Source organism: Lygodium microphyllum, unplaced genomic scaffold (genome assembly GCF_053477565.2).
Source record: "Lygodium microphyllum isolate KBCC unplaced genomic scaffold, Lygodium_microphyllum_v1.1.10 scaffold_102, whole genome shotgun sequence".
NCBI classification, from domain to species: domain Eukaryota; kingdom Viridiplantae; phylum Streptophyta; class Polypodiopsida; order Schizaeales; family Lygodiaceae; genus Lygodium; species Lygodium microphyllum.
This window is the reverse complement of record NW_028229585.1, coordinates 59788-74941: the sequence shown is the minus strand read 5'-3', so window position 1 is coordinate 74941 and position 15154 is coordinate 59788. Positions and strand designations below refer to the sequence as shown.

The following is a 15154-nucleotide window of genomic DNA, read 5'->3' as shown; positions in this document are numbered from 1 at the left end:
TCTACTTGGAGTGTTGTTATGAAGGCTTGGTTTCTGCAGAAGCGGTTGTGGGACTCCGCATCCTCAATGACCATCTCCACTTCCATCAGATTGGGACAAGGACAACTTCAAGGAGGCAGTCCTTGATGGCTCTTCTCTGGTGCTACTCCAAGGAAGTCTTACCAATACCTCCTATGGGACTTCTCCCTAGGTATGGATCAAGCTTCACTTGATGTACAAGGATCCATCACCTATGCAGGCTGTCATTCCCTATGGACACCTTGAGACCCTCAAGTTCGAGTTGATGGATGCTATCCGAGTGACAGCTATCCAAGACCAATTTCATAGCACGCAAGCAATTCCTCCTAGAGCACTTCTTATGGGGCTTGTGCTTTGCAAGCTCCCATCCGGGTGATGGTGTGAACACTGCCTTGAAGACCCAGAACTCAATGACTCCAATCAATTTTGTTCACATGCAATCTATGTTGATCAAGCATGAGTCTAGCCTGAGGCTACAAGGGAGGTTGTTGTCTCCTGCCAAAGCTCCAAAGGTTTGAGCTTTTACAGCTGCAGAGAGGGGTGGCAAGAAAGAAAGGTGAAGTGCTATGTGGCAAGAAGGGGCATCTCTAGAAGGATTGCAAGAAGCTAGCGGCTTTGTGGAAGAAGGGGAAGAAGGCGAAGGGCGATGCAAGCTCTTTATCATCCTTGGACTCCAACTCCCATTCCCATCATGCAGAGTGATATTGGCATCCCTTTTAAGTTCCACAAAGAGGGACTGTGAGAGGGTGGTGGTGAGGCTTGCTGGCTTCACTGATTTCTTGATGTGTTGGACCCTGAGGGACGCTTGCCACATGCATCAAATTAGTTGGTGTGGTCTAGGTCCATGATGGGAGGTTTGGACAGCAAGTTGTGCTTAATCCTACTCTATTCTCACATTGAGGGATGCTTTGGCAATGTGGTTGAACGAGGGGAATCCATGGTCATGACATGCTTCTGCAAGGCATCAAGTTTCGACTATTTCCACATTTTGTGATTAGGGATCTACATCAATGTCTTTCAAGGCACCTTGGTGGTGAATTAATCACCCACCACTTGTGTATCCATGGTACTATCTGATTGTCATTGTTTGTTTGTGTTATGATGTTACATCTTCTAGCAAATCACTGCAATCACATCAGACATTATGGTGGTCCCTAGGGGTTTGTGTGCTCCAGATCATTGTTATTTTCATTATATTGATCATTAAATGGTGCTCCCACTGAGGAACTTTCTTTCAAGTTCCCTTAACCTTGACAAAGAGTAAACATTGGCCTCTTTCTTTAATGCGGAATTTTCTCAAAAAGGTCCTCTAGCTATAGCATTAGAGAAGGTTCTGTGAACATTGACCACACACATTACCTCCATACAAAGAGGGGTGACACTCCAGAGAGTGTAGAAGATCAAAGTCACATGCTGACTGAGGGTGCAAGGATATCAAACACATACATTACACCAAAGAGAGATGATGGAGATCTGCCAGCCACACAAGCAACACCTGAGAGTGCTCAGAGACCAATCCAAATGTTATCCATACAACATCTCATTAGAGATATATGGTATATGATACCCACCAATCCTGACTAGAACCAGTTCGACATGATTGCTCCACATGGCTGTATCTTTAGTGCTCCATCCGCCCACCCCTAGCCTGCGATTCAGTCTTAATCTCACTGTACTTCCCATTTTCCCACTCACTCGTGCATGTTTTCATGTTTATTTTCACTTCTAGCATTAACTTACCAACATTTCTTTGACTTCATCTCTAAGCGCAATGGATAGTTGTTAATTATAAATCCCTTAAAGCTCATGAGAACCTTCATATTATCCACTCCTCCCCTATATGTTGTCTTTAGTATTTTTGCAAACATTCAAGCATCTTTTGATGCTTGTAGGGGTGGGAGCATCATGTCTCCATCTCTGATAGAGCTTCTTTGGGGTTCGAAAGGATTGTTGTTCCCCAAAGTGTTACCTTGTTTTCCTAGTGAAAGTGGTTGTGTCCTGAACGCATCCATATTTTCACTTGCACTTGTATGATCCCCTACTGTCAAAGCATTCTCAATAATACTCCTATTCACTATACACTCCAAAAGTGTGTATTACTTAGTACTACTGCATTTAGTGTTTATGCATCAATCATCACAACTGCATTCACTGTTTAATCTACTTTTGATGTTCATTAATGCATTTAGTCTTCATACATCAGATTCAAAATTCAACTGGGGTACAACATAGTTCACTGTTCACAGTTTCCCTTAAATGATCATTGTTTGTGTATGTAAGATAGTATTCACCACATCACAAGGTTGCTTTTCAGTAGTCCTAAGTGTGTCGCGATCCAGCTCAGTTTACCAATATTATCCCAACATTCGAACATTGTCCAAGCATAGGGACAATCACGTGCAGTCCAACCTCAGAAATGATGCATTTGCAGCAGTACAATGAGGACCAGAGATGTCAAGAGATCTTCTTCCTAGAGCTTCAGAGGTGTCTCATAATGCTTCTACAAGATAGAAGACCCAGTCAACCTAGATGGACCCATGCAGAAAGCAGTGAAGATTTTTCCCACAAATCTGATCCTAATGTACCGCTAATTCAAAAGAGGGAGAGCCACCCCACCAGGCTACACCTGCCTACACTGTGGAGTCACACTAGACAAGGCCATTGCACTTTTCCAACCACGATGACCTCAACCACAAGGTCCATGACCAAAAGATCCACAGCACAGTCAGCTCAGAGCTCTTCTGGCACCTTCTTGCCACTGAAATCATGAATTTCTCTCTCCTCAGCTTTCTCTCTCCTCTACAAGAAATCCTTGGCAGATTTCAGCCATTTTCAGGGCCCTAGTGAAGAGCAGTTGTGTTTTTGCTTAAGCAACCCCTAATTCACAACAAAAATTAGGGTTTAGCAGCCACCTCGGGTGCTTGCCAAGAAACTAAAGGCTTAGTACTTGGAATCAACAGCTGGACTTCAATGAATCACCAAATATTTCAAGAAGCCAGACATCCCAATTGAATTTGAGGCTCATTTTGACCTGTCAAGGGTCAACTATTCCCTATTAGATAAAGGGGCAAATCAAATTAAAGGCTTGCTGGTCATTTTTGACAGTAAGAGGTATTGGAGATTGGCACCAAATCTCAGTGTACTTTATCCAACATTAATAGAGGCTAACGAAATACCACAAGGGATGTCAAATTTTGGGGCCAATCCAAAGTCTACTATCTAAGATTTTTGTGATAAAGTTATATTTCACATTTGTGAATTCATTTGCTTGCTACAGTAAGTGTTAAATTAGGCTATCAACCACCCTTCCAAGAAGGAAGGCTAGTTTCAAAAGATAGGCTCCCATGAACATCCTCATAGCTACCAGCTAGGCCCCTCTCTATGATCCGAGCTACAGCCTCCAAGTCACAACCATGGCCTTTGTTGTGCCATGGAATACCATCCTAAGGGCTCTCATCATACCTCCTAAACTCTCGACAATCCCCTAGGCAATGTCTCTACATCTCCTCTAGCTCACCACATCTTGTGCATGCCACTAGGTCCTTGCCATATCCAAGCCAAGTGCCAACTACTAAGCTCATGTGAGCTAATAGCCATAGGAGAGAGAATATCTTCCTAGACCTAAGGCTTTCATCTAGCCTCCTCCAAAATTTTGATAAGAAATAATCTACGATACCCTGTCTATGCCAATGGGAGGTGGCTGCTAGATGTGTTCTGATCCTATTCATCTAAATCCTTCTCCTCGTCCTAATAGTGTAGCCAAAGAAGGCTACATCACATGGCCTATCAAGGAAGCGGATCCCTCCACACCCACTCTCCTAGATCCCACTATAATCTCTACAGAGGCCTCTGATAAGACCAATATCTCCATCCATCTATAAGGCAAGTGACTGGAATGTATACCACTTTCTCTTCTAGCACGTCACTACTCTTGTCCGTTGTCTAGAGCGTCCTATGAACTCTAGGAGGTCCAAGTCCTCTCATTGCCTCCATTCTCCTTTACAAACAAGTCATGTCTCTCCTAGTTGCAATGACTGCTAGAAAGATGTAACCCCTGAAAGAGAACAACCCAAGTCTAAGAAGTGTTTGTTTGTATCTGCCCACCATTGAGGAGGTACCCGCTGTGTCACAGTCTCAATCATAGCCCTAGCTCCCTTGAGAACTTGTAAGATTGGCTTGAGCTCACTGAATCCTAAAAGGAATGCTTATGCCACATGTTATATGGCACACAATGTCCTTAGTAGGTATGCCTGGTTTCTCGAAATTGAGACCAAGGCTACTTCATTTTTCCTTTAAATGCTAAGTTCAACATTCTGAAGATCACAGATTGTACTTTCTTTTCTTTTCTTCACATTGCTGCTGAAATGCATATAGTGGACAACTCGTCATGTAGACATTGCTGATCAAAATTCACCACCACTTACCACAATGAGGATGATGAGAAAGGAAATGTACAATGGTGACGAAATGCATGTATTGATGCAATAATCTAAGTGAGATACAATATGATACAATGGGAGGCAACTGCAAAAGAAGCTGAAGCAAAGAGTGAAGGCTCAATGCAAAATGCAGCAGAGGGCTCACACAAGGGTCAGGGACTCAAGTCTGGGCTGTGTGATGGACGAGGGTCAAGGGTGTCAAAGAGGCAGTCCAGACTGTATGTTGCTGAAGGTAGAGCCAAAGATGCCACAAATGGTAGGATGGAGTGTGCCATCTCATAAAAATCCTGAACCTGAGAACAGCAAACCAGTACTTGAAGGTGGGGATACCAAGATGTGAAGGAGGTCTGTGTTTTGGATGCTGATGACAGAGAAAATCTGATTGTTGGAAAAAGCAGCAGTACAGGGCAGAAAAATCTGGCTTTTGGAGTAGGAAAGTCTGTATTTTGGTGGCTTGTAGCAGTGTGGCAGGCTGATAGGAAATGAGAGAGGAAGAGAGAGGGACAGAGGAGAATGAGTGAGAAAACATAAGGGGGTGGGGAGAAACAAAGAGAGGGGCAACAAAGAAAGAGAGAGAGAGAGAGAAAAAAAAGATAGGAAATAAGGGAGGGAGAAGAAGAAAGGAAGAGGAAGAGAGAATAAACTCGAAAGACAAAAATCCTACAAGCAGAAAAACTTAATTTTGGCACTGTTGTGCTCAGCTTTGGTTTCCTTCATACAGTTTCAATGGACTCTTATATCTTGCTCCTTGCAGAAGGCAGTCTGTTAAATCTCATGTTTGAGACATTATTGTGTTTACAGGACTAGGTTTGGGATAGGGCTAAGGGTACTCGCAGAATTTGTCAACTATATTTTGACTATATGTCTGCTTTTAAGCCTTGCATTCACAAGGTAGGTTTAGGGCAGGATACTCAACAAGCCTCCCCTCGAACTAGCATACCCTTATGCTTCTTTTACTTCTGTCTTGCAGCTTGGACCACTTTGTCATGTTATGTACCTTGTGTACTTGCAGGTAGGAGTAGACTCGGTGGAGGGTGGTGAATTAAACCACTTGATGATTTTAATGATTGTCACATGCGTTCTTGATACTTTGAAATGTCCTTTTCTAGTCCAGATAGATTCATGCCTCACTCTGCTGTTGAAGTCAAGGCGGATTTCCATATAAATTTGTTGGCAAGGTACTAATCATGTCCCATTTACGTAATCTGTCCTGTTTCTCATTGTTGTCCAGCTGGCATGTGACATGAGTATCACTCAGGCATCTTTCTGTTGCAGGAAAGCCCATCTGATCATTTGAAGAATGTGTGTTTAAAAGTTCAGATAAGTGCAGTGAAGATCATGCTGGAAGGAAGGATAAGCTTTCCATGCTATACCATATCTTGTGTTAGAAGGCTCAGATAAGTGCAGTGAAGATCGTGCTGGGAAGAAAGGTAAGCTTTCCATGCCATAGCATATCTTGTGAACCACTTTTCAACTCAGGTCACAAGATACCTCATCTTATGTTGTGCTAGCTAGGATGACCAAGAGATTTGTGAAAGCTGGCCATGAGCTGCTTTGGTGGCATGCTTCAAGTAGAAAAACAAATGAAAGAGTGCATAAATCACCAACTTGTCTATTCACAAATTCTGCTGACAGAATATCTGTAAAACCAAGGGCTCACTCTCAATAATACATGAGCCTTATTGCCTACAACTTATGGGCTTACTGAAAAATTAACAAAACAATAAGAGTTTGCATTATGATACCTGCAAGCTGCCATTGTGAAATTGCTGATGAGCGGTTCGTAACAATGTTTTTGGCAGCTGCATACAAAAACTCCACGAGTGTCACTAACTTTTCCAAAATGCACTTGAAACTTCAATATATCCCCACATATTGACAAGGGAAAAACCATTTCTCCAATGAATTCAAACATTCTAACACTGCACTTACGCTCTGGCTCTGCACTTTGTTTTATCACTTTTGTGATTGTAACTCAGTCCATCCTAAACAGTGCCTTGTTTCATGGGCTGATGTAAGTTGGCCTAACTGCACCTACATGGAGCTGTTTCATTTCTACAACTCACTTCCCATCTAAAATTCCCTCTAGACCTCCATTCTTTCCTTTCCCAAGAATCTAGACCTTATATGTTCTCACTGATTAGAGACTAATTATCATTTATACAAATTGGTCTCCACTCAATGCATATATAGCAAACACCACTTTTATTTACCCATATCTTCTGAAAATATCAGATAAAAATACAGTGCTTTCTTTTCTTTTTACAAAGATGTGTCTAACGATATTACTCAAAGTCAAACATGGCAATACAAATGATCAACAGCATGGCCCAATAGAAATGTAGTGAGTCTCCCTGGAGCTGCTCCCAACACAGACAAAGGGAGAGAATACTAGAAGAAAATAGCTCAACAAGAAAGGTGCACAGGGAGCAGCATGCACCACCACTGAAAACACTGGACCTTCCAAATAGACCATGCTATGAGGATCCCATTGACCTCACAAACCTCCAATCCTAAGTGCACTAGAAGAAAGTCAAAAGAACTATCCAACTGGGTTGTAGTATTGAAAAGGAGAGTATGGATGTGATAACAGAGCAATTGAGGACTTTGCAAGTAAATACCACTAGCAAATGCCATTAGATCAAATACATGGTGCAGAAAATGCCACCAAGCAAGACACCTAGCCACTGAATGTACACAAAAACCAACAATACCAAGAGCCTTCTATTCCTATTGTTTAAGAAAGAACCATATAGAAGAAATCTTCTCTTTGAAAGAGACCATTAAAGGAGAAAGTAAGAAGAGGAAGCAAGGTTCAACTTGCTAGAATCAAAGTGACAACCAAAGGTATATAGAAAAATGTAAAATTTTCCCAAATCACCCTAACCCTAGAAGGTCAGGGTGAAGGCCACACTGGAAAAGATTGTCCTTGTCTAGCCCCTAAAAATACCACTACTACTAACAACCAACCAAAGGTTCAAGAATCTCCATCCAACTTAGCGGAGTTGAAGTAATCGCAATTATACATGCTAAGAAGAAAGAACTAACACTAACAATTCCAAGAGAGTGCCAATGCAAAATAAACCCAAACTACTCTACTCTAGGGAAGACTGGGTTGTTGAAGCTCTTAGACGCTGATTTTATACATAAAACACCCAATGGCTATAACAGCGAATGGGTTTCACTCATTGTGAGAGTTCCAAAGTAGAATGGACAGCTTCACATCTGCATGGACTTTCGGGAACTCAATTCCAATACAAAGAAGAATCACTTCCCTATTCCACTCATTGATCTATTGTTGGATACCATTGCAAGCCATGAGTTGTACTCTCCTTATTGGATGAATTTAGTAGCTACAATCAAGTGCATATTGTAGAGGAAGATTGATCAAAGATAACTTTTACCGCAAAATCAGAGACCTATATATACATAGTAATGTCGTTCAGGCTATGCAATGCCTCAACCACCTTTTAATGTGTGATGACTTCCACTTTCATGAATTCTTTACATGAGTTCATTGAGGTCTATTTAGATGGCTTTTTGTATCTATCCCTTAAGGAATATAAAGAAGAAAAACATGATGATCTAGATCTTCCATATGCTTTTCTATTTTTAGTTGAGATTGTTACTCCATGGTATGCAAACACTAACAACCTATTGGCTACTCAATAGTACCTCCCTTGGTCTTTCCTACAAAGAGAAGAAGAGATTACTATTGGAGTCAGCCTCCTACACTATGCTAGGCAGTGCTTTGTATAAGAAAGGCAAGAACAAAGTGCTTTGCAAATGCATTGCAAGAGATGAAGTTTATATTATATTGAGGTCTACCATAATGAGCCCTATGGAAGACACTTTGCAGGAGAAGTGACTGCTTGGAAAGCTCTTCTTACCTATCATTGGTGGCCCACACTACATAAAGACACCTATGGTTATTGCAAGTGTTGTGACATGTGTAAACAAATAGGAAAACTAACTAAAACTAGTGCCATGCCACGACAACCCATCCTTTCACTAAAGCCATTCAAAAAATAGGGCATCGACTTTGTAGGACCCCATTAATCCTCCTAGCAAAAGGAAGCAAACCATGTATATCTTGGTATATACGAACTATGTGATAATGTGGTGCAAAGCCAAAGCTCTAAAGAGAGATTATAGCAACAACGTGACCCTTTTCTTGTATGAAAACATCATCACTTGCTTTGGCAATCCACTTGATCTCATCAGTGAAACAGAGCTACCCACTTTCTCAACAAAATCATGGAAAAGGTTGTTGAAGTGTATAAGATTAGGTATTGAAAGTTAACCTTGTATTACCCCAAAGCCAACAACCAAGTCAAGGTCACCAATTGAATTCTTTGTTTGATTCTAACAAGAATTATAACGCACACACATGATTGGAATGATTGACTTACAAAGGCCCTCTAGGCGTATAGAACCTCCTATAAGATCATCACACAATTGATGCCCTTTAAATTTGTGTATGGTATAAAAGCAATCTTTCCTATTGAACTCAAAGCTAACCTCTTTGCGAGTGGCTATCAAAGAACACCTAGGAAATGAAGACTCCCTTAAATGCTGCTACCACATTGAGAGTGCTTGGATGAGATTCATCAAATGGCGTTACAATGCATAGAAGCCACCGATGCATGGCACAGAGTGTACTACGACGGTTTGATCAAGCTAAAGGAATTTAAAGAGAGTGATTTAGTTCTAGCCCATCATTTGCGATTTGGAAAATTTCCTAGAAAGCTTCAATAGCTTTGACTTGATTCCTATTAAGGCACTTGCAATCAATCCTAATGGTTCAATCCACGTCCAAGTTGTTGACACCTTTGAATATCCCTTTCTCATCAAGGGCTTTTCCTTCCCAAGAATCTTTATACTCACAACAACTTGTACCTTTTCTCTCTTGGCACGAATCGCATTGATCTTTTCAATGCTACTGATGATAATCCTCATGATAATCTTAATGGAGCGATACAGTCATATATCCTCTTCTCCAATACCCGCCACTCCTCTACTGTCGTCTCCTTCAATCTTGCAAATGTAGCACGGTTGGTTTTAACAAATATTGCTACTATCCTTCTCTGAAAAAAAATTCCATTATGAGAATAAAGGACTTTGGTTCCTACCATAACAACATGTTCCTAGAGCAAAGATAGAAACATCCTCAGGAAGGGCCCAAAAAAACCAAAAATTTGAAAAAAAAAATTGAAATTTTTATTATGAGAGAAAAGAAAACAATTCTCTACCATAACATGCCTTACCTTGAGAAAAGGCGGCAATATCCTTAGGGTGGGAAGCTAGCTAAAGAAAAGATGGTAGCATCCCCAGTCCATACCCTCTAATGAGACAACAAATATCCCACATGTAATGTCCACCTCCTTGGATGTGACAATCCCTCATCAACATTCTTGGATGCAATTATTGTGGTCTATTATACAATAGCAAAGAATAATTAAAAAACAAAATGTACACAAATTGCAAGAGAAAAGAAATAGAAAAAGTACGCACGACACAAGATTGGGTACAATCTCTGCCTCATGTATGAGTGAGCATCTCCCCCATGCATGTATTTATGGGTTTCTGATTAGCTTTTATGCTCAAAATACAAGCACAATGCAACCAGTGTCACACATGGACCCACACATAATAAGTCACCGATCATGTGGCAAATAGAAAAACAAAACATAAAAATAAGTAAATCTGAAATCATCTTATTTTCATAGCAATTTCCATAACATTGCATGGTACATGGGTCTAAAGGTATTTTAAGATGCCAAAGGATTTCTGTTGGCTAGGATCTCCCTTTCAATATTCACATAGGGAAGAAGGAAATGCAATGCCTGATCTTGGACAAGGCTCACAACATGGACAACAAGCTGAAACAGTTGCTGTTGGTCAAGATGCAGAGCCTTCAAGGTAAAAAGATATTGATGACTAGCAAGCGGAAGAGGAATTTGATTATCAACTTAAAAATCGAATGAAGACAGCAGCAAATCTTTGAATTGAATTGACGAAAGATCCTCAATTCACTTGATTTTTGAATGCTCCAATGAAGAAGAACAAGGGCAAGAAGAAGAAATCATCTTCTATGACTTCAAGATAGCATAAAGCACCAAAGAATATGCCAAAGCCTTCTCAAGAAGCTCCTAATGCTGCTAATGAAGAAAAGCAGTTGGTATACAGAGCAAGATATACAAATGCAAGGCCATCATGGAAGTGTCAATCCAATGGATTTTGGACAATTGGGTATGCATGCAATGATAGGGCAGCCAGGATACTTTGGTAATAGCACTATTTTTCATACAATGGTTGGTCAATGACTGCATACAAGAATGTATGGCACAACTCCTTATGGTATGCAACAACCTATGCATGGTGTGCAAGGCCCCATATACTCAAGAATAACCGGTAATATGCATAACCCTATATATGGCAACATTGGTTTGATGCCTCAAGCACAAAGTGGCATGTTTGGTAATGCATTTGTACCTCCAACTGCTTATGGGGCTCAAGGAATGAGTGTTGGTCATGCAAATTCTATATTTGGTGCTAGTCATTATGCAAACACAGCATGTGGACTCGTTTTGCAGCAGTCTGTGTATGACAACTTGACTCCCAAAGGGGCAACAAAAGACTATGATGCGGATGGAAAAAGGATGAAGTTTGAGTCCTTCAATGGTGCACAAGATTGGCTAAAAATTTGGACTTTTATTCAGCAATTTGATGCAACCTATTCGAGGGGAAACTTCACCAGATCCTCTAAGATTCAAAAAGCAACCACTTTATTGAAGGGAAATGCATTGTAGTGGTGATTGAAGGGAAATGCATTGTAGTGGTGGTCCACACTCTTAATGCAAGGTAGAGCACCCTCGATATGGATACAATTCAAGAAAATGTTTACATCAAATTGGCTGACTAGTACATTTGAGGTGGGCATCATAACAACTTGGAATAAGTTAGATACAAAAGAATGCAAGAATTTGGAGTAATACAATAAGAAGTTTGAAATGCTTTGCTGCCAATAACTTCCTATCGTCCAGTTTCTCTTCATGAGCAAGTGGAAAAGTATATATGTATGCTACCTAAAGGAATCAAAGATTTTTGCATTAAATCCACTGTGTCTAGCACGTCTTAACTTATAGAGACTCCTACTACAGTTGATGCATTACTATATGGAAAAGATTTGGGCTTTCAAGAGAGTGGGGAGAAGACGAATAAGAAGTTGTCAAAGGTTGAAAAAAGGGGAAGATCTGAAAAGAGGTCAAAACAGCAAAGAAAGGTCTGGAAATCACTTACACAACGCAAGGAATTAATAGTTGCAAATAAATGCTTGTTTATGAACAGGAGGGTCACATAGCTAAGGACTGCCCCAATAGGCAGCAAGCTAGAAAATTAGAAAATCAAGGAGATCCCATTAGTAAGAAGCCTAAAACATCAATTGGTTTGGTGTCGCATACTGTTAGTGGTTAGCCCAATGATGATGCTACTAGGTTATGCAGAGCATGGGACAAAATCAAAGATCAGATGCTTTGGTCTTCTTTGATAATGGAGCACGAGCTAACTTCATCTCTACAGACATGTCAACTTGTCTAGGCATGAGAGGATGAGATGGGACCCATGCAAGAAGTTGGTATGGTATGCAAGGGCCATGCAAAGCCTATCATACTTCTCATTGGAAAGCTTCGTTTGCACATTCAAGGATATGTGGACAACAAAGAGTTCTTCATTGCTCCACTTGAGAGTTGTGATGCCTTAGTATGTATGCCTTGATGCCATCGTATGCATGCAATGATTGGTTCACACGGTAAAGTGATCACTATTCAACATAAGGGCAAGACCCATACTTTGGATATAACGTTAAAGGGAAATCTGTGCCTATTGTATCAATTGTAGCCATTTTCAAAGTAATGGAAAATCACCTTTTAACATACTTAGTTTTACTAAGGATAAGGTTGACAATGAAAATGTTGGAAACATGTCAATGTTAGAGAGAGATCACATTTCATTTCTGAAAATATATGCTAATTGCTTTTCTTAATCACTTCCAAAATAGCTATCGCTTGAGCGCTTGAAGAGCATGGCATAGATCTTATCCCTAGAAGTAGCCCACCTAAGGGCTGAAATTAATTTTCAAAATTCATTAATTCTGAATATTGATGAAACGGCTGAAAATTGCTGAAAATGGGATTGGAAGGCTACCACTTGGCAAAAATTCCCATGCAATGGGGGAGAAGGTTATTTGGGGGCTGGAGACGCTGGTTCAATGCATCCAAGCTGTGGAAGAGAGAGAAGATAGGTTACTAATCAATTTGTGCTCCTATGGAAACCATCTGAGGCTGCAAACTGCAACAAGAGACAAGGAGAAACAGGTGACAGCAGTTTTGGCACTCCTAGGCAGCAAGGACAACTTCTAGATTGATCAAGGCAAGGCAGCAGCCATTCTCAAGGGTTTCCTACGTGGAAATTCAAAAATCTCTCTCTCTATAGCATTCTCTCACCGTCTCTAGGCTATTCCTTGATAATCTCAACAAATCTCAGCCATTTGTAGCAGATCTCAGCCAAAATTGGTGGACAGCAAAGGAATTTCTGCTATAAACCCTAATTTCTCCTATAAACCCGAATTTACAGCAAAAATTAGGATTTAGCAGCCACATTGGGACCCATGCCAACAATTAGAGGCATTGAAGACTGAAATCAGCAGCTGGAATTCAAGGAATTGCCAAAGATTTTATATATCATCCCATTCTAATTGATTCGGGGTAACATTTGGTCAGTCAAGGTTTTGTTTTGGACAACTCCTCGTAAAGATCAAGGGGCAAAAGGCTTGTTGATCGTTTGTGACAACAAGGGGCATTTGGATCAGCAAAGGAGATTAAGGAATCTCAATTATACTCCATCCAATTGCAATATAAGGTAAAGAAACACCAAAAGGGGCACCAGTTTGGAAACCAACAAGGTGTCCAAAGTCCCAGATTGTATGGTAAAGTGTACATTTCAGTTTTGTGAATTTGTTAATTGCTGTAGTCGAGTACTTAATCAGATTTTCACCACCCTCTCCAAGAAAGAAGGCTGATTTCATCAACCAAAGCCATTTGAGTCAAACAAACTCAATCATAGCTAAAATATTTGCCATGTACTAAAATTCACAACTAGAAGTAGCCACATTGGGTTGCTTCTTGCTCAACCATGATATGCATAAGCGGCCAAGCATGAAGCAAAAACCACATGTGGATACATTAGTGTCATAACAACTAGCCCAACCAGAATCCAAAAAAGCATGTAAATCTAGCAATAATGATCTCCCCTTAGGATAAAACAGCCCAAGGTATTGAGAACCATTCCAAGTAGCGAAAGATCCACTTCACTGCCTGCCAATGCTTAGTGCCTAGGTTATACATTAACCTGCTCATTTGTGACATTGCAAATTCAATGTCAAGTCTCATAATGTATACATAAATCAAGCATCCAACAGTCTGTTGATAGAGAAAGACATCAAAGTAATCTTGGCCATCATAAAGGTTCAACTTCAAACTTGTCTCCATAGGAGTAGCAATAAGCTTGTAGTCTCAAGACCAAATCTCTGTAGTAATGTCTAAATATACTTAGTTTGACACAAAGCGGTAACTCCATCACACTACTTAAACTAAATGCCCAAATAATGATGCAATAGGCCCAAATCCAGCATGTCACAAGCTGAATTCAACTCAGCTTTAAAATCAATAATATGTGTCTCATTAGGACCAGTGAGCAGCATGTCATCAACATAAACCACAATCATCAAAGGCACATCACCTTCATGTCTGACATATACTGTGTTCTCTGTGGGACTATTCTGAAAACCACATACAATCAAGTATACGTATATCTTCACATAACAAGCCTAAGGTGCCTACTTTGGACCACGTCACCATCTCCAATGCTATCATCAATTTCCAAACTGATCTGGTGCCCTCACTGACACTTTGCTCCAACCGAGACTATCGAGATACTTCAGCCCCATCCTTAAGTGCTCCTTCCTCTAATATCCCACCATTGGATATCCCAACCCTAATCTAGGCCGATCACACCCTTCACCCTTTTCTTCTAATCGGAGTCCCTCTAGTGCCCATCACCATGCATCATGCTCACCAAGGATTTATTTTCCTATCAGAGGACCGGTCACAAGTATTAAGTGACCAAAGCCCCACTGATTCTCATACTACCATAAGGGTCAAACCTTCCTCACATGTTTGACCTTTTGTCTAGGTGGCGGTCTATACTCTAGACGAATATTAAATCAAACGAGTGGAAAAGGTGACATCAAGACTAGGGGGAGAGTACAAGCCCGCAATAAAACCATCTCATCCATGTTTATGATTCATCTCTTTGGTCACAACCTCACTTAGCCATCTCCAAGCACAAACATATTTTCCAAGCAACAATTCCATCTCAACATCCACCATTCAACCACAACACCTCAAACATGATACTACTACTTGACCATTATTTTCAACTACATCACAACTATTGAAACAAGATACAACTCCAAAAAAATCATCTTATCACAACTATTGAAACAAGATACAACTCCAAAAAAATCATCTTATAGTTATCCCAACTTTATTATTATAGCATGGTCCTCATCTTTAAATGACAAGACTTTCCATGCAAGTACACTATACCATGGTATGTACATCACATCCATGCACTCA

General features: G+C 40.5%; 1 protein-coding gene across 5 annotated transcripts in view; it reads right to left on the bottom strand.

Moving 5' to 3' along the window:
* The window catches only part of LOC148008641 (ATP-dependent DNA helicase Q-like SIM), a 102596-nt gene that overhangs the window by 34254 nt on the left and 53188 nt on the right, over positions 1–15154 (bottom strand). For all 5 annotated transcript variants that reach the window (XM_087674128.1, XM_087674131.1, XM_087674132.1 and 2 more), the window contains one exon: positions 6203–6259. In XM_087674128.1, the coding sequence (XP_087530254.1) occupies positions 6203–6259 (57 nt within the window). The remainder of the gene's footprint in view (positions 1–6202; positions 6260–15154) is intronic.